At 47.8% G+C, this 19,288-nt stretch overlaps 1 protein-coding gene across 3 annotated transcripts; it reads right to left on the bottom strand.

Annotated features, from left to right (window-relative positions):
* Positions 1–730: 730 nt before the first annotated feature.
* On the bottom strand, positions 731–17,336 carry SDCBP2 (syndecan binding protein 2; the record flags this gene model as incomplete). 3 transcript variants are annotated; one of them, XM_083507698.1, is made up of 10 exons in its annotated part: positions 16,961–17,309; positions 14,339–14,407; positions 13,215–13,335; positions 12,016–12,125; positions 10,670–10,831; positions 8,271–8,446; positions 6,952–7,123; positions 4,886–4,977; positions 1,717–3,378; positions 731–1,572 (listed from the first exon to the last, which is right to left on the bottom strand). In XM_083507698.1, exons 2-9 carry the CDS (start codon positions 14,390–14,392, stop codon positions 3,324–3,326), a joined length of 942 nt encoding a protein of 313 aa, XP_083363824.1. In that variant the 5' UTR covers positions 14,393–14,407; positions 16,961–17,309. The 3 variants fall into 3 exon arrangements, with proteins under 3 accessions (XP_083363824.1, XP_083363825.1, XP_083363826.1); XM_083507699.1 differs by lacking the exon at positions 16,961–17,309 and having other exon boundaries at positions 14,339–15,559; XM_083507700.1 differs by lacking the exons at positions 731–1,572; positions 1,717–3,378 and having other exon boundaries at positions 4,882–4,977; positions 16,961–17,336.
* Between the last annotated feature and the right edge of the window lie 1,952 nt (positions 17,337–19,288).

The following is a 19,288-nucleotide window of genomic DNA, read 5'->3' as shown; positions in this document are numbered from 1 at the left end:
CCCTTCAGGCTCACGACGTAGCAGCAAAGGCAAACAGGTTGGGCATGCTGTGTGTGTCGCAAGCCCAGGCCCAGAGTTTCACGAGCCTCCTGAAGCCAGTTGAGCAGTGGCGGCTGCAGCATCTGTGCCTGCGCTTGTGGCAAACAAACAGCCCAGGTGATTAAGCCGCTGCAAAGATTTGAAGGAGTCGAGGGTAGATTGAATACCGTAGATTCCAGCGTATTAGGCAACTGGGCATATAAGACGACCCGCCAAATTGGCAGTGCCAATTTGGGGTTTTGTCTTATAAGCCCAGCCTTATACGCTGGGCAAGAGGAAGCCAGCCGGCGCGACGCGGAGTCCGCTGCCCGCTGCTGCCTCGGAGGTAGTACCCGGTGTATAAGACGACCCCCGACTTTTTAACCTCTTTTCCAGGGTTAAAAAGTCGTCTTATACGCCGGAATCTACGGTAACCCTCAGTTTGCTTGGGTGACAGAAAGGGGCAAGGGTTAGGGGAAACATAGAAGGCAGATTTTTGAAATGAGCTAGCCAGTGGAAGGTAGGTTTTGCCTCTGTTTTAACTGTAACGTGAAGTATTTGGGTAGGGAAGGAGAGCGCGAAAGAGTGGGTTTTGGTGAAAGGGTGGCAAACATGGCTACGAGGAAAGCTGCCCGTGTGATGTACTTGTGGATATGTGTACACATCTGTTAGACTATCCAAAGCTCTGCCGAGAAATAAATGTATGACTATATTTGAAAGAGAAGAAGAAAAAAATCTATATAATATATTTTTAAATACAGAACTTAAAAGCTGTATACTCTTCTTGGGTTTTGATTTCCACTGTCCTGTAACCTTCGTCTGTTTGGTGGCTGTAATAAAATGTCGTTTCGGTCTCCAAAGGCGTCTTGCTTTCCATGACTGGTCTAGGCGGAAACCGGGAGGGGGAGAAGGAGGCAGACTTCGCTTCCACACTGGCTTACTCTGGACAGGGGCAGCAGAACCAAACCCAGGGCCAAGTTGCCCCATGAGCATAGCTGTCAACCGTCCCTTATTTGGCAGGAAACTCCCTTATCCCAGCGCCATTTCCCGCTGCTGTCCCAGATGATGTCCGTTAAATTTCTCGGGTTTCATGCTCGCCCGGCTCGGGAGGGAAGCAGCGGCTCGGGGTCCTCCGCCTCGAGAGAGTGCGTGCACGAGCTGCCGCGTCTCCGTCTCTCCCTTTTCGCGTTGTGGGGAGACAGGTGGCGGCGCACGGGCAGGCAGCCCCTCTCTTGCGAGACTTCCGCTGCGATGCCAGGGGAAGCTGGAGGCGGCAGTGGCGGCGGCTGAGGCGGCCTGAGGGAGGAGGAAGGGGATGGGGAGGGATGCAGAAGGGCGGTGCTTCAGTGGCCGTGGCGGCGCCGCAACCGCCTCATGCCGGGCTCGCAGGCAGCGTGGGCAAGAGTCTCCCTCCCTCCCTCTCTCTTGGGCAGGGAAGGGTCAATGGAACTCCTCGCTCCAGGACGACGGCAGCCCCGACGTGCTGCTTAGCATCCCCTCCAACCAGTGCAGCATCTTAATGTTGTGATTTCCCCCTCTGCATCCCTTTCATAACTCTTTTTTTATAAGTAGTAGATAGGTAGCCGTGTTGGTCTGCCATAGTCAAAATAAAAAATTCCTTCCAGTAGCACCTTAAAGACCAACTAAGTTAGTTCTTGGTATGAGCTTTCGTGTGCATGCACACTTCTTCAGATACACTTCTTTTTTTATAAATCATTTGTCCATCCATAGTTCAAATTTTTACTACAAGTTTTCTTCAATCCTACCAATGTATGTAACTCTTTACAACAGCTTTTCAAATAAATTATAAACTTTCCCCATTCTTTATTAAAGAGGTCCTCTTCCTGCTTTCTAATTCTGCCTGTAAGCTTTGCCATCTTGACGTCGTTCATCAGTTTTGTCTGCCCCTCTTCTTTGGTGGGAGTTGTAGACCCTTAGGATCATCTAGTCCAATCCCCTGCAAAACACAGTCAGTCGCAGCCAAAGCAGCCTGGCTCCATCAGTGCTGGATTTCTGTATAAGCTAAGCAAAATCCCTTATTTTGGCTGCTGATCCCTTATTTTCGAGGCTGCTGGTCCCTTATTTTCAAATCTGTAAGTTGACAGCTATGCCCATGAGCAACTATCATTGCTCAATATCCTGCAGCAAACATGCAGCAAAAAGCACAGGGGCACTTGGAGGTAGCAAACCCTCCTTCTGAACACAGCCAAGACTCAGAAAGGATGGGTGGAAACTAAGACTGCAATCCACCGGTGGACCACTGGCCAGCTACCGACCTGCTAACTCCTAGGATTCATCCAAAGTATGTTAGCTTGGGTGAACTGTGGGCTCTGGTTGTGCCAGACACTGCCTAGATTGATTTTAATCTTCAGATTGCCTGTTCATGGAGTGTTCATCCCAGCAGGCTTGGCCCAAGCTTACACAGAAGTTTGACCACATCCAGCCTTTATTTGTTCTGCTTTGATTGCAGAGAAGCTGTACGACAACAAGTATTCATCCTGGTTTGCTTGCAACGTGTGGATACATATTCCCATTTATCATTCATTCATCTCGCACTGTTTTCAGTGCATTGCCCCATCACTCTGTTAATCGCAACCAGTCCTGTCTTAAGTGGATTTGTTGCAACAGAGAACTTTAATCTACTTTAATTGTGCAAACCTTGATTTCCAGTACACGCTCGAATCCCTGCGAAGGAATGACTTTAGTGCATTTATATCCCTGCTCTCTTTCCGACATGGCCTTCAAAGCAGGCACTCTTTCATTCTGGCACCGATTGAGGTGGCCCTGCAATCATGTCCAATGTGCTTAAACAAGAGCGCACCGTTGGCATCACTTAACACAGGCTCGTGTTTCCCTAAGAGAGTCAGGCTGTCTGCTTTGTAAATTTGGAACATGTTGATGGACCACAGTGGTTCTGGTGTTAAAGTTATGCAAGCCTGAGGCTGGCTATTCTGCTAAATAGAAAGGCACCCAGGTCTGATATGGTTGTCTGAATAGGCAGCAGAAGGGCAGGTTGAGTTTCTTCGGTTTACATTTAAGCTATGAAGATGAGAGAATTGGCTGCTTCACTTCCTCATGGAGGTAAGAATCACCCAGGAATGCAATAAACTCCATTATGTCCCCATCAAATCTCTGGAGACCTCACAGTCCTTAAAGAATAACTGAAAGCTTCAGGGAATTGATTTATCTTTCTGCACCTCTTGATTATTCTCCAGTGAGACTGAAAGGGTTCTGGAGGAGTCATCTGTGGTGTATTTCATCCCGGAAGAGAGAGACGGTGGAAGGAGGGGAAGTCTTGAGCAATTTTAAACATCAGGAACTGAACGGTCCATGGAAGATTTCGCCAGCCCACTCGAAAGCCTTAGGAGACAGAAGGAACAGGAATCAGCCTGGGTGTTGCAAGAGCCCTTTAAAAGAGGTCAAAATACTCTCTGCAAAATTCAGCTGTACAGCTAAGGCCACAAAAGTTTTTTCCTCCTCTCCCACCTGAGTAATACTAGAAGTTAAAAGTCACTTAGTTAAATTGACTAGCGATGGGAGAGCCAGAAGGAAGTATTATTTTTCATAACTCATTATTAGATTGCATTGCTTCCTGCCACTGATATGGTGCCTGCCATGACCTTAAAGGTAAAGGGACCCCTGACCGTTAGGTCCAGTTGTGGCCGACTCTGGGGTTGTGGTGCTCATCTCGCTTTATTGGCTGAGAGAGCCGGCGTACAGCTTCCGGGTCATGTGGCCAGCATGACTAAGCCGCTTCTGGCGAACCAGAGCAGCGCACGGAAACACCATTTACCTTCCTGCCAGAGCGGTACCTATTTATCTACTTGCACTTTGAGGTGCTTTCGAACTGCTAGGTTGGCAGGAGCAGGGACCAAGCAATGGGAGCTCACCCCGTCGCGGGGATTCGAACCGCCGACCTTCTGATCAGCAAGCCCCACAGCGCCACCCATGTCCCTAGCCATTAGGTGACTCTTAAAAGAAGAACAGACAAATTCATGGTGGTTGGGCCCTTCAGCCATTCTATATAAATGTAGCCTCCAGGTTCAGAGGCAATCTGTCTCAGAATGCCATTTGCAAAGGCTCAAAAATGGATGAGTGTTGCCTTCATGCCCTGCTTATGGACTTTCCAAAGGCCTCTGGCTGACTGCTGTTGGGAACAGAATGCTGGAGTACATTGACCCTTGATCTGGGCTCTCCTTGCGTTCTTACATTTATGTTCAAGGTGGACAACAGAGACTGGGAGCTTATGTGACTTGTCTAGCACAGGACTGGGGGAATCTGTGGCCCCCTGGAGGTTGCTGGACTCCAACTCACATCAAATCCCAGCCATGGTGGCCAATGTTCAGAGATGATGGAAGCTTGGACTCCAACAATGTCCCAGAACATTCAGAGCAGATAAAGTAATTCTTCATGCGGTGCATGGTTAGACTATGGAACTCCCACCCACAAGAGGTAGCCACCTATTTGGATGGCTTTAAAAGAGGGTTGGGCAAGTTCATGGAGGGGAGAGGGCTATTGGTTGCTACTAGCCATTATGGCTCGGCTCGGACGCCACAGATAGAGGCAGCAACGCTTCTGAATGCCAGTGGCTGGGAAACCACAGGAAGAGAGAGATGCTCTTGTGCCCATGTCCTGCTTCCTAGTTTCCCCAAAGGTATTGGGTTGGCCACTGTGAGAACAGAATACTGGACTTGATGGGTCTGGTCCAGCAAACCCTTCTGATGTTCTCAAGATCTAAAGCCACAGCTTCTTCATCTCTGTGGCAGCGAGTTCCCAGCTGGGGTGAGCTACGGATTGGGTGGCCATTTCTCAGCTCGCTCACTTAGCCGTTCTGCCCACCACCACCACCCAACTCCAAGCCACTCACTTTTTGACCATGTGTTCGTAGATCACGGCAGGGACAATGGTCAGAGTGATGATGTTGCCGGCGTTGGTGAGGACCTCTGTGATCTCCTTGTCCTTGAGAAGGAAGAGTTCAAGAAGAAGGTTGCTCAGAGATGGAATAACCGGTTTGGAATTGCCCAAGAAAGATGTTAGACTGTTTTTGTATGCCACAACTGCAGCTAGAATTTTGTTAGCTAAGAATCAGAAAACACAAGAAGTCCCAACAGTGGAGGAATGGCTGATGAAGATGATGGACTTTTCGGAGCTAGCCGAACTGTCTGGAAGAGTCTGCGATCAGAAGGAGGAGGAGTACCAAGAGGAATGGAGGAAATTCAAAGACTACTTAGTTAAATATGTTAAGATAACTTAATTGGAAAAACTTGCAAATACCAGATAGGCTTAGGATTTAGATATGTAATGTTAGAGAATAACATGTTTAAAGTTAAAATGAAAAGAAAGAAAGATGTTAAGTGATTAAGTTAATTTTATGAGAAAATTGGTTTTGGAAAACTGTTACAATGATACATTGAAATTTAGCCAGGGGGATTTGAGGAAGTCACTTAACAATGTTACTAAGATTGGATTAAGTACAATTAAGATGTATGTTTATTTGTTTGTTTGTTTTTTTAAAAAAATGGAAAATCAATAATTTTTTTTGAAAAAAAAACAGAAACAAAGATGGGTCGAGCTGCCACTTTACTAAATTGCACAAGAGAGCCCCCCCCCTTCCCGTACCCATTAAAAAATGACATTTTTTCTTGTGCTCCCCTGTTGTCTGGGGCCCCTGACAGCTGCCTGGGGGAAAGAGAGCAAAGCCAGGAGATCCCAACATTATTTGAAGGAGAATCTTGAATTGTAAAGTTGAAAAGGACCCCAAGGTCATCTAGTCCAACCCCTGGAATGCAGGAATCTTTTTTTGCCCAACGTGGGGCTCGAACCCACAACCCTGAGAGTCAGAGTCTCACGCTCTACCCACTGAGCTATCCGTGCTTGCCCCCCCCCCTTTTACCTTTCTCCCCTCATATCCCAGTATGTTCTGTCCTGTGCCACCCAAACTCCACTAAGCCTTGCCCATCCAGAATGTCCCCAAGTCCTTTAAATCTGGGGTGGGGGACAGGATCTAGCTGGTGGGCCAGATTCCCATCTCTCTCTCTCCCCATGATCTCCCAGAGGCCACCTTTGACAAGCAGGCAGGCTCAGCCTGCCCACCTGTCAATCACCCAATGTCACCATGATGTCGGGTGACCCAACGTCAAAGGGAAGAATTGGCAGCACACCCCACGTCAGAGCTTTCCAAACTGTGTGTCGTGACACGTTAGTGTGTCGGCTGCAGTGTGTAGCTACACCGCACAAACTCTCTCTGCACTTTTCCTGGGGCTGAAAAGGGGTTAGTTTAACCCCCAGTTTGATAGTAAAACTGAATGACTGTGTCATGAAATGAAGCAAAACTGAATTACTGTGTCGCAAAATGATGCATGTCTCAAAAGTGCGCCACCAATGTGAAAAGTTTGGAAAGCTCTGCTCTAAGTGTGGCTGGGGTGTGGAAAGCTTTGCGAGACAGACTGGAACCCGTGCCAGAGATTTCCTTTGCTTACCCTAAATGGACCCCCTCTTTCTCGCTGCCCCACATGCCTGGACACCCCCCAGAAAAGGACTATTTTATGCCAGCCACCACTTTCTCCCTGCTCTTGAAATCTCTCCTCCAATCCCTCCTCTGACCCATTAGTTCCAAACGAAACCAGGCAGGTGTGGACCTGTATATGTGCCCAAAGAATGCTAGATGCTGCGCATAACAGAGGACTTGCAAATAAACGTCATAATATCGACGCAGTCACAGTAGAGCACTGAGAGGAATGGGCATGGCTACATCTGGATTTGGGGACTGGGTGCAGAAGACAGCTTGGATTTTTTGTTTGAGTTCTGTTTTGTTTTTTTAAAAGCAAGTTTCCAGCTTTTAAGGATTTGAACACAGCCCACAATTTGCGTGGCTCCACAGAGCTCTCCGCAGCATCCTTTGCTCCACTGCCCCTTTCACACAAGAGTCCTTACCCTCAGGCCAATGACATTCTGCCCGTTCACCTCACAGATGTAATGGTTGATGAGGAGCCCGTTCCGAGCCGCAGAGCTGCCTTTGGCAAGCGAGTTGACTTGCCCTTTCTTGACGATGAAGCCCACATGGCCCATGCTGTCCTTGTGCATTGTCACCGTGCGCTGGAAAGGCCTACCGAGCAAAGATTATAATGTTAAAGTAATGTAATAGCGTATCACATCATAAATAATAATAATAATATAATAACAATAATTTATTATTTATTATTTATACCCCACCCATCTGGCTGCGTTTCCCCAGCCACTCTGGGAGGCTCCCAATTGAGTGTTAAAAACAATACAGCATGAAATATTAAAAACTTCCCTGAACAGGGCTGCTTTCAGATGTCTCTTAAAGATAAGATAGCTGCTTATTTCCTTCACATCTGAAGGGAGGGCGTTCCACAGTGCGGGCGCCACCACCGAGAAGGCCCTCTGTCTGGTTCCCTGTAACCTCACTTCTCGCAATAACAGAGGGAACTGCCAGAAGGCCCTCTGTGCTAGACCTCAGTGTCCGGGCAGAACGATGGGGGTGGAGACGTTCCTTCAGATATTCTGGACCGAGGTCGTTTAGGGCTTTAAAGGTCAGCACCAACACTTTGAATTGTGCTCGGAAATGTACTGGGAGCCAGAGTAGGTCTTTCAAAACCGGTGTTATGTGGTCCCGGCGGCCGCTCCCAGTCACCAGTCTAGCTGTCGGCAGCCCTTCTCACAGCCACCAAACACCCGCAATATCACCGCTGAGAATCTTCCGCTCGCCGCTGCAACCAATCACACAACCCTGCTCTGCACTACCCTTGTATAAGACAAGGGATAATTTTAAAGCTAATTTTTTAATTAAAAACCCTCATCTCATAGATGGAAAAGTACAGTATTCCTGAAAAGGCAAGCAGAGGAGAAGAGCCTGCCACTTGCATTTTATGAGCATCCTTAATATTGCAGGTAGTTCTAGGGAAATGCAGCTGAAATATACTCGGAGTTGAGAGTGGATTTCATGCTCTTTATTCAGCTCCTAGTGGTGAGGAGGAATGGAAGTTCCCCCAGAATGTCTGCTTTATATACATTATTTACACAAGCGGCCCCACATGATTGGCTAATTCCGGGATTCACCTGTAGGCCAATCAGGTTGCAGATTCACTTCCACCTGGAGCTGGATCGGGTGGCTCCTGTGGACCAATCAGACTGCTGCATTCTGAATCCTATTCAACTCAGTACATAACAGCAGAACCTTCAGGGTGATAAAATGACTCAGATAACCGCAGCCACTTCCTGCTTCTCACCTGTCCCGGACCACCATGACGATTTTCTCCGGAGAGGCCTTCTTCAGCGCCCGCTTAGCCTTGTCCGTGTTCCAGCCTGCGCAATCCTTCCCGTCGATCTGCAGGATCTGATCTCCAAAGCGCAGGCCCACAAGAGAAGCCGGGGAGTTGGCCTTGACTAGCTGCACAAACAAGCCCTGCAGAAGACATTGGGCTGGTGAAAACCGACATACTTGATTTCTAAAAGGAGACCAGCAAGGAAAGAGCCACGTCTGCCTAGAGCCCAGAGGCAGGCGTCCCTGGACAGCAGGTGAGATGGGGTTTCCAGGAAGCCAGTCCCACACCTCTCAGATGGGGAGGGAGTTGATGGCCTGGGCGCCCAATAGCTGGCTGATTGGCATCATAAACTGTCAGATTCTCAGGCCGCAGTCAGAGGTAACTGGCCACACTCCAGGCATTCGGCTTGAGATCCTTGTTGAGCTCCCCGTCTGCGTCTCGCGGCAGGTTACAGGCAAGGTCACTATCGGCGATCCCACTCAGCGTGAGAGGGACACACCTCTTCTCCCTCCTCCCTGCTTCCCTCAGGGAGGGGGAAAGAGACAGACAGAAATCTATTTACATGTCTTTATTTCTGTCATTGCAGCAGTACAGAGAAACGTGTCTGCACTCTCCAGACTCCAACAGTAGAGAGATAAACTCCACCCCTGTACTTCCAGTACAGGTCAGATGACACTCTGAGCTAACATCCGGTGCTCAGCACAGTGAATAGACTGCCCCTTTGTTCCAATAGTACAGTCCCAAACATCAACATCCTGTTTTGCATTCCAGGCAGCTGCAGCTCGCTCTCGCATTGCTGCTTTTTCCTGACATAAACATGGACCACTTATAAACGCCATCTCCAACTCCTCGAAAGATTCCATCAACGGTGTCTCCAAAAAAATTTACACATCACTTGGGAAGACAGGTGAACTAATACCAGTGTACAGTGGTACCTCATGTTAAGAACTTAATTCATTCTGGAGGTCTGTTCTTAACCTGAAACTGTTCTTAACCTGAGGTACCACTAGCTAATGGGGCCTCCTGCTGCCACCACGCAATTTCTGTTCTCATCCTGAAGCAAAGTTCTTAACCTGAGGTACTATTTCTGGGTTAGCGGAGTCTGTAACCTGAAGCATATGTAACCCAAGGTACCACTATACAGTGGTACCTCGGGTTACATACACTTCAGGTTGCATACACTTCAGGTACATAATTTTTTTTTTAAATAAATACATAAATAATCCTAAGGTAACTCTTCACCCCAAAAACGTAAGCAGGGCTCATAATAGAATCTACTACGGCTGCCCTAAAACGTCACACCCCAGAGAGTTCTGCAGTAACCAGGTGTTCAAATAGTTGTTATCAGAGACCGAACAGCCCATCTAGTGCTAAATGCTTGTGACCAAAGACTCACAGGATGTCACAGTGCTATTTTGCAGCAAGAACCAGAATATTTAGTATTCGCCCAAACATTTACGGTATTTGTTTTCTGAGTCCTGAAATCAGCCTTCCTGCGATCAGAGAGAGAGAGAGAGGACAAAGAATCCCTATCCCTGAAATCAAGCCAAATAGACTGAATTCATTCTAAGGTTTCTACCGCTTGCATAGATGTCTGTCAAAGGAGATTAAATAAGTGCACAGAGGACAAGTCTACTAAAGGCTGTTGGCCTTAACCTTCGAAATCCAGAGGCATCATGCATGTAAAATGGAGTGGTCAGTTCAACAGGACCAGGGCTCCTGCACCTTTAATAGTTGTGTCCTGCAAGCTATATCCGCTGAAAGCATATCTTCTACAAAACTATTAAAGGTGCAAGAGCCCCTCCTGTCTTCTTTTGCACCTGGTCCCACGACTCTGAATAACAGATGCTATTGCTACAGATAGGTAGCCGTGTTGGTCTGCCATAGTCAAAATAAAAAAATTCCTTCCAGTAGCACCTTAAAGACCAACTAAGTTAGTTCTTGGTATGAGCTTTCGTGTATCTGAAGAAGTGTGCATGCACACGAAAGTTCATACCAAGAACTAACTTAGTTGGTCTTTAAGGTGCTACTGGAAGGAATTTTTTTATAGATGCTATTGCCTTTGTGACCTGTTGGGGAGGGGTTCCCAATAATCTCTAGACTGGCGTTCCCCAACCTGGTGCCCCCCAGCAGTTGCAAACTACAGAGGACGAGATGGTTGGAAGACAGAAGTGCCTGGCGTGCTCTGGTCCAGGGGGTCACGAAGAGTCGGACACGACGAAATGACTAAACAACAACAAACAACGCTGACCCAGACACGGCCACTGTAAAAACTGCAAGGCTGGATTAGATGGGCCTTTGGCTTCATCCAGTACCACTCTCTAGCTCTTCCTGCCTTGGAAAGTCCTAACCTCAGAACTCACCTTATCAATGTTCCTCAGCTTCAGTCCCGTCTTCCCGCGCTCGTCCTTGCAGAGGTGAACCTCCCTCAAGCCGGGCTTGATCTCCGCCCGACGAATCCCCAGGTCGCTTCCCGTCACAGGGGCAACCACCAAGCCTGCTGCAGAGGGCGCCGGGGTCACAGCCTGCCAAAGAACCCAAGTTGTGGAACAGTCAATTTAATTTACACCCAGGCTCAGGCTGGATAATGAGGCTGGTTCACGCTCCATATTATCCTAAGCCAGGCTTCCTCAACCTCGGCCCTCCAGATGTTTTGAGACTACAATTCCCAACATCCCTGACCACTGGTCCTCTAGCTAGGGATCATGGGAGTTGTAGGCCAAAAACATCTGGAGGGCCGAGGTTGAAGAAGCTTGTCCTAAGTGGTAGGGACATTCCTGATAAAGTTTCCTGAAGTCCAGGGCTGACCTGAAATCTCCAGGTTGGCGTGCCCGCCTCCAGGTGGCAGGGGGAGGGTTTGAATATCCATGTGGATGAGAGCACCTTGAGATTTTAAAATTAATATTAAGAAGATGTGTGAAGCCTGCAAGCTTTAGCTCGGGCGTCTATCCTCCTCCCATCTCCCAATTAACCTCCATCTCCAAGACTCAGCGGTGGGAGGTAGCGCAGAAGGAGAATCACCAAAGGTCACTTCTAGGTCACTGAAATCTCAGGGTCTGCAATGCTCCTGACCTGGCTATCCTAGTTCCAGAACAGCCTTTCACTGGGTCACTGTATAAATTTGCATTCCTAGAAAAGCAGCATGGCTCAGTGGTTAGAGCACCCGCTTTGCATGCAGAAAGGCCCTTGTTTAATTCCCAGCATCTCCCCATGGGGTTGGGGATCTCTGAAAACCTGGAGAGCTGCTGCCAGTCTGAGTAGTCAATACTGAGCTAAGTGGACCAGCGGTTCAGACTCAGCAGAAGGCAGCTTTCTATCTTCCTCCGACTGACTCAGCAAGATAATGTCATGGTGGGAAATCAAGGAACCACCAGGATCTGAGGCCGCGTTAAAGGTCACCCAATGAGTTTCAGGACGGAGCAGGGATTTGAACCCAGGTCTCCCTGGTCCTAGCCCAACACTCTAACCACTATGCTATGCTGCTATGATTCCCATTCATTGCTCCACTCACTTTTGACTCTGGTCCCACCATCCCTTGGCATGTGGCCCTGGCAAGGTTACACGGAGGGGGATGTGGCCCTTTGGTGGAGAAGGTTCTCCACCCCAGAGTTAGAGTCCTGGCAGAATGTCCCTGCGTGCAGGGAGTCTGCAAATGCAACTGACAAGTGAATGGGAAAAGGTGTTGCAGATGACCCTCAGAAATGCTTACGTTTCCGCCTGCCGGGGCAAGTCCCAGATTCTTTTGGACCTCCTCACTGGAGAGGGAGAGGCCCATGTAATCATTTAAGTCTGTGAGGTTCGGGTACAAAACTGGCAGGGCTGGAGAGGAAAGAAAGAGGGAGAAGTGAATTCAGAGCATAAGCTGCACAATAATGCACTCTGCGCCTTATCTCGTGCGTCAGCTGCGGAGAATGCAAAACAAAACACAAAAATCAAGTCTCTAGATCTCATGATGTGTTTGCACATGTTGACAATAAGGGCTAGCCCTCCGTCTAATCACCGCCTCCTGTGGGAGTGAGGTCCATAGTTCGATTCTGTGCAGTGTGGGTTTCTTTTATCGGCCCTGAATCTTCCAGCGTTCAGCTTCTCATGAATTCTAGCATTACGAGAGAGGAAGGAAAGCTTTCCTCTCTCTCCCCTTTCTCCATGTCCTCGCCTTTTCTGTAAGCTAAAAACTCCGAGACGCTGCAACCGTTCTTCTTAGAGGTCCATCCCATTTTCTGAACCTTCTCCAACTCTACAATCTCTCTCTACATAATAATAATATTATTTTTATTTATAATTTTTTATTTATACCCCACCCTTCCTGGTTCAAAAACCGGGCTCAAGGGCAGCTAACAACAAATTTAAAACACTTAATTATAAAAGCAGCATAAAATGCAGTATAAAAACATGAATAACAATAAAAATAAAAAAATCAATTAGATAATCCCCAGGGCTAGCTGGCTGAATTAGTCCTACTTGGGCCAGCGAGGAGGCCAGGGGAGAATTAGCTGTGGGGTCTCAGAGCGGGTAATCTTCATAAAAGGGGAGGGGGAGGGAAGAGAAGGGAAATAAAATATCAGGCTGAATTCAAATTAAAGGCCAGGTGGAATAGCTCTGTCTTACAGGCCCGGCGGAGGGAAGTTAAATCCTGCAGGGCCCTGGTCTCATGGGACAGAGCATTCCACCAGGTCGGAGCCATCACTGAAAAGGCCCTGGGCCCTGGTGGAGGATAATCTGACTTCCTTGGGGCCTCTAAACTATGATTATTCATGGACCTTAGGGTCCTCTGCAGGGCAGACCAGGAGAGGCAGTCCCGTAAGGGCCCTAAGCCACAAAGCTACATGACACCTCGGCACTGTTGAAGCTTGCATTGCGAACCTCTGGTGCCACCGAAGGCTTTTTGCCACCTCTGGATTGCGTTACCTGCTGGCTTGGGTAGCTCAGCCTTCTCTGCGGGAGAAGCTGGAGGAGCTGATGGCACAACAAGGGCAGGGAGTGGAGCAGGGATGGAGGCTGGCGCCTTGGGGGCTGCATCTGCCTGGGCCTGTGGAGGCAAGAAGGGCAACTGATTAGCTTGGCGTCTCCAGGGTCTTCAAAAGCTCCCTTTCAGGGAGGCGCGATTGGAACCAGGACTGAGCCGATGCATGAAGGTCCCGTGTGCATGCTGTTTATATGCTTCCATAAAGGAATCCTTTCCTAGGAAACACCTTGAAGCAATTGGCCAATTAAAGACAAAAGCAATTAAGAACAATCTCGTTTATAGGAACAACAGTGTCAAGACCTGCATTTAAAAGGCTTGTTGGAAAGGGAAGGTCTTCAGTGGGTGGCGAGAAGGCGTGAGTGAATTTTATTATTACGGTCACAGACCAGTTCCGGCTCACTTACAATATCAGGAAAATCATAAAACACAACAGGAATACATTGAATTGCAACTGGGTATAACAGAGACAATTCAGATATAGCGGCAGTTAAAAATATATATTAAATCTTGATCATTAAAATATAACCTAAAATGGTCATTTAAAACCTTAGTCATTTTGGTAGTACAGCTTGTTCTCTGAGTTTTATGGCAGTCGCACAGAATCTGGCCACCCTTAGTGTGATCTCTGGATCCTTGTCCTCTACCAGGAGTTTTAGACATTGAAGTTCTGACCCATTTGGAGATTTTTTGTATAACAGGAGTGATAAATACTGAGCGTATATCCCTGTAGAAACGGCAGCTAACAAGACATGAGAGACAGTTTCTACCTCCATCAAGCTGCAGGGGCAGACTCGTTCCACGTATGGTTTACCCTCGAATCTGCCCTGCAATAAGGCAGATGTGGCGAAAAGGCAACAGAAGTGATGTCCGCCTGGTGTGGTTTTTTGTTTGTTTGTTTGTTTGTTTGTTTGTTTGTTTGTTTGTTTGTTTGTTTTGCCGCCCTTCATCCAGGGATCTCAGGGTGGTTTACAGCATAGAAATGCAAAATAAAAACACCAAACACCTAATAAAAACAAAAACAAAAGGAAGGGCTACAGGAAGCCCAAGGGAAGAACCGGTCTCTCACCTTCAGAACATGGTCCACTTTCATGTCCTCGAGAGATGGGTACAACGTCGCCATATTTGCTGCTTCTTTCTAGGGGGTGAAGCACACAGAGGAAGATGCCAAGGTGAGGCTACAGCTCTGGTTCCTGAATACGCAGGAGAACATCAGTGTTTCCTCAATGTTCTACTTTTGGGGAGGTACTGTCACTTTGTGGGGGGAACAGTCACCGATTTTTTTATTTAAAAAACACAGTGGACGCTTGGGTTGCGAACGTGATGCATGTGGGATGCACGCATGGATTGCAATTTGGCGCTTCTGCGCATGTGCAAAGAGTGATTTAGTGCTTCTGCGCATGTGCGGCCGCCGAAACCTGGAAGTAACCCATTCCAGTACCTCCAGGTTTCGGCGGTTTCAGCGGTCCGCAACCCCAAAAAATGCAAGCTGAAGCAGCTGTAATATGACTGTATATTAATTGAGTAGCCATATGCAATCAGATTTGAATAAATTTACACCTGATAGTTTGATCCACAGGTTTTAAAAAGAACTTGGACACACACACAAGGGTTAAAAGCAAACCAACCACTGCCATTCTATGAATCAGGATAATTATCATTATAAAATTTATCGCCAGCCCTTCACCCGAAGGTACCTGTTGACACTTGTCGCTGGCTAGAAGTTCCTTTAACAGATTCATCTAATTGTCTTAACAGATTAATGCGGCAGCTATTTTCTAAAAAACGGTTGGAAACTATGCAATGCAGTTGCTCAATCACTTGAAAAAGATTGTCCCATGACGATGACTTGATAGGTGCTATCGTGCCCGGCTAATTGGTGCCACGGGAGGCAGGATCACAGGTTACTTGCATCACACACAGGAGTGATCACCGGATCCTAAAAAGTTAGTCATAGGGAAACGCAGGATTTTCCAGGACAATGCAATGATTGCATTTCTCCATTTGGCATGTGTGCCCACAGGGGTGGGCGGTTTTAAAATTAGCTCTTGGAAGAACTTGATTTGCAGCCTGGCAGTTCTCCACGGGTGGCACCAGCACTGCCCCTCCAGCCAGCAGGATGCCATCATTGCAACAACCTGGGCAAAAAGGGAATATCCAGTGCCGGATTTACGTATAAGCTACACAAGCTATAACTTAGGTCCCCACTCTCTTGGGGGGGGGCCAAAAATATACTTCTTCTTAATTGTGTTTCACTATTAATATACTGGGACGCAGGTGGCGCTGTGGGTTAAACCGGTTCAAATTCCCACGATGGGGTGAGCTCCCGTTGCTCTGTCCCTGCTCCTGCCAACCTAGCAGTTCGAAAGCACGTCAAAGTGCAAGTAGATAAATAGGTACCACTCCGGCGGAAAGGTAAACTATGAGGATTACCATGACCTCTGACCCCAGTTTACATAGCACTCTGCCTCCCAACCACATAGCTCTTTTCTTCTGATTTGTGATAAAGTTTTCTCGTTTTCTTAAGTACAAGAATTGCTTTGGGATTTTGTTTTTACACCTTTCTCTCTCTCTCTCTTGTAATTGTTATATACTAGAAATCAATAAAACTATATTTACTAAAGAAGAAGAACTGCCGTGTTGAAGGAATCCTACAACTCATGTAGCCCGATATTCTGTGTTTTTTAAAAATAAAAAATTGAGCCTTTATTCTGAGAACACAAAAAAAACAACCCAGATCGCTTAATGTTAAACCAAATGTAGTAAAACTATCATCAGGTTTCAAAATGTTCAATAATAATGCTTTAAGAATACAATGCAAACAAATTTATCGCATCTGCAATAATTCCAAATATCTTCTGTTGTCGTACATAGTCCTGCACCTTAATATTCCAACATATTATAAAAATGGAACACTTTAAAATCAATGAGTATTCAATGCTACTCCTACTCAGAGTTGAAGAAAACGGCGATGGGTAACTTAGGTTTATTAATATCAGTGGGTCTACTCTGATACACAAATAATGCCGACTCTCATATCAAAACCCAATCCACTTAGAGCAGATTATTCATTTCTTAATGACTGCCAAGATGAGAACCATTTCCATATATTTGTGCGTAAACTCCTTGATCTTACGTAACAAAATGTCACAAAAGGCTTTTAAGACAGTAGTGTCAAACCCCTCTTTTGTCCTCAAGAATTCTCCTCCAAAATAACTTTAAGAAATTAACTAAATACGGTCAGGACATCGGCAGCCGCCTTGCTGGTTTGCAAAATCAGCTTCTAACAGAAGTTCGTAAAAGTTGAACATCCTGGGACTGCGAGGAGAAAGTCCCTGGTGAGGGAGTCCAGGAGAACACAAAATGCTGGAAAGAGAGCGCTTATTAACTAACAGGCGGCTAATTAACAGCAACCACAAGCAGCGTCCGGAGCAGGGAATCAGTGGCTCTCCCAAATGTACAGTCCCTGCCCTTTGACCAGGATGGGAACTGGAGTCCAGCAAAATCTGGAGAGCAGCAAGGAAAACCACCCTCTTTGCAAATTCAGGGTGGCAGATGCAGAGCAGCTTTAGAAGTGTTTCCAAACTGCGCCTGGGTTTTACAATCCAAGGCGGGAGCGTAGATTTTATCCAGATGGATGCCTTGGCTCTCCCTTCCCCCTTCCACACACAAAACAGATCGGCGCTCTTACCTGTCGGCTGCCTCTGGCAAGAATTCTGCTCTTGGCTTGTGCGCTCCCAGCCTGCCTTCGACTTTATAACAAGGGCCAGGGCTCAGCCTGGGCTGGGCGGGGGCATCAGCTGACTAGGAAGCGAAACAGGTGGCAGAAGAGAGAACCAGGTCAGTGCACCTGGATGACGTCAGGGGTGGAGGCGGCTCAGATTAGAGAAGCACTGGTTCTGCCATGTGTTGCAACGAAGCAGAGGAACGTCAGGTGACAGACTTCAGCCAGCCAGCCCAGTGCAAGTGGAATTTGCAGCAGTGTGGGGTGGAACCCTGAACAGGAGCAGCTGGCCAGCCATATCCTCTTCCAGGAAACTCCATTCTGTCCTCCTCATTTTTTTTTCCTCCAAAGGTCAACCTGAAGCTGAATATATTCAGTCCACAGCAGATGCACAACGTCTTACTCTGCTTTGCTTCGGAACACATTAGCAAGGCTAAGGGGGGTGGGTCTTGCCATCTGGGCAGCTGAGGGCCTCCAGACACTCTGCCCAGGCCTGCGTTCAGTGCTGCTAATACAGTGGTGCCCCGCAAGACGAATGCCTCGCAAGACAGAAAACTCGCTAGACGAAAGGGTTTTCCGTTTTGGAGGTGCTTCGCAAAACGAATCTCCTATGGGCTTGCTTCGCAAGACGAAAATGTATTGCGAGTTCCTGCAGGTTTTTTCCCCTCCCCCCCTTTTTCTAAGCCGCTAAGCCGCTTATCAGCTGATCCGATCAGCAGATAAGCCACTAAAAGCCGCTAATAGCGCTAATCCGCTAATCCGTCAATGGGCTTGCTTCGCAAGACGAAAAAACCGCTAGACGAAGAGAATCACAGAACGGATTCTTTTCGTCTTGCGAGGCACCACTGTATCTGGAGGCGGTTGGAGGATGGATGGCGGCTAACAGATTGAGGTTGAATCCTGACAAGACAGAAGTACTGTTCTGGGGGGACGGGGGCGGGCAGGTGTGGAGGACTCCCTGGTCCTGAATGGGTTAACTGTGCCCCTGAAGGCCCAGGTGTGCAGCCTGGGAGTCATTTTGGACTCACAGCTGTCCATGGAGGCGCAGGTCAATTCTGTGTCCAGGGCAGCTGTCTACCAGCTCCATCTGGTATGCAGGATGAGACCCTACCTGCCCGGGGACTGTCTTGCCAGAGTGGTGCATGCTCTGGTTATCTCCCACTTGGACTACTGCAATGTGCTCTACGTGGGGCTACCTTTGAAGGTGACCCAGAAACTGCAACTAATCCAGAAAGAGGCAGCTAGACTGGTGACTGGGAGTGGCCGCCAAGATTGGTAGTTGTTCTTCTCTTTGACATCTGGTGGGAGGGCGTTCCACAGGGCGGGTGCCACTACCAAGAAGGCCCTCTGCCTGATTCCCTGTAACTTGCCTTCTCTCAGCGAGGGAACCACCAGAAGGCCCCCGGCACTGGATCTCAGTGTCTGGGCAGAACAATGGGGGTGGAGACGCTCCTTCAGGTATACTGGACCGAGGCCGTTTAGGGCTTTAAAGGTCATCACCAGCACTTTGAATTGTGCTCGGAAACGTCCTGGGAGCCAATGTAGGTCTTTCAAGACCGGTGTTATGTGGTTTTGGCGGCTGCTCCCAGTCACCAGTCTAGCTGCCGCATTCTGGATTAGTTGTAGTTTCTGGGTCACCTTCAAAGGTAGCCCCACATAGAGCGCATTGCAGTAGTCCAAGTGAGAGATAACCTGGCCTCACTCAGCAAGGCAATCCAGAAGTTCTTGTGAGCGAATGTGTCACAGATTCTACTCATCAGAGGCTATACCTCTCCCTGCTCGAATTTGCAAGGGCAACCCGTACACCCTTCAGCAGATTGGCCAGCTGATAAATCAAGGAAGCTGTCTAAAGTATAATTACCTGCAGCGCTGCCTAGTAGACAGGCCAGCCCTGGAGACAAATGGTGAAGTCAGATGCCATAGTCCTTAACTAACCTGCTGTTATCACATCCATTTCCGGTGACAACTCTCCATGCTTCACTGCGTTGCCATGACGGAGGTGTCCTAGGGATCCTGTGCTATTCATTACATGAACATCTTGCACTCTTTGAAGGTATTGTGCCCATTTCACAGAGGGAGATTGTGACCTGTTGTCCGCGCTGTGAGTCAACAGCAGAGATGGAAAAAGAATCCAATGGGTATGAAGTCTCCACACTCAATTTTGATCTTAAAGTAGCAGGGGGACAGGCCGTCAGGAAGTTCTACTGCACAGACCCCATTGGGGAAAAAATGGGAGCTCCAGAGACTTTTAAATATACATCCAAATGCTCCTTTTTCTGAGTTTATTTGTTCACT

The sequence above is a fragment of the Podarcis liolepis genome (assembly GCF_965112155.1).
Source record: "Podarcis liolepis genome assembly, chromosome: 6".
Lineage (NCBI taxonomy): Eukaryota > Metazoa > Chordata > Lepidosauria > Squamata > Lacertidae > Podarcis > Podarcis liolepis.
This window is presented reverse-complemented; position numbering and strand designations above follow the sequence as displayed.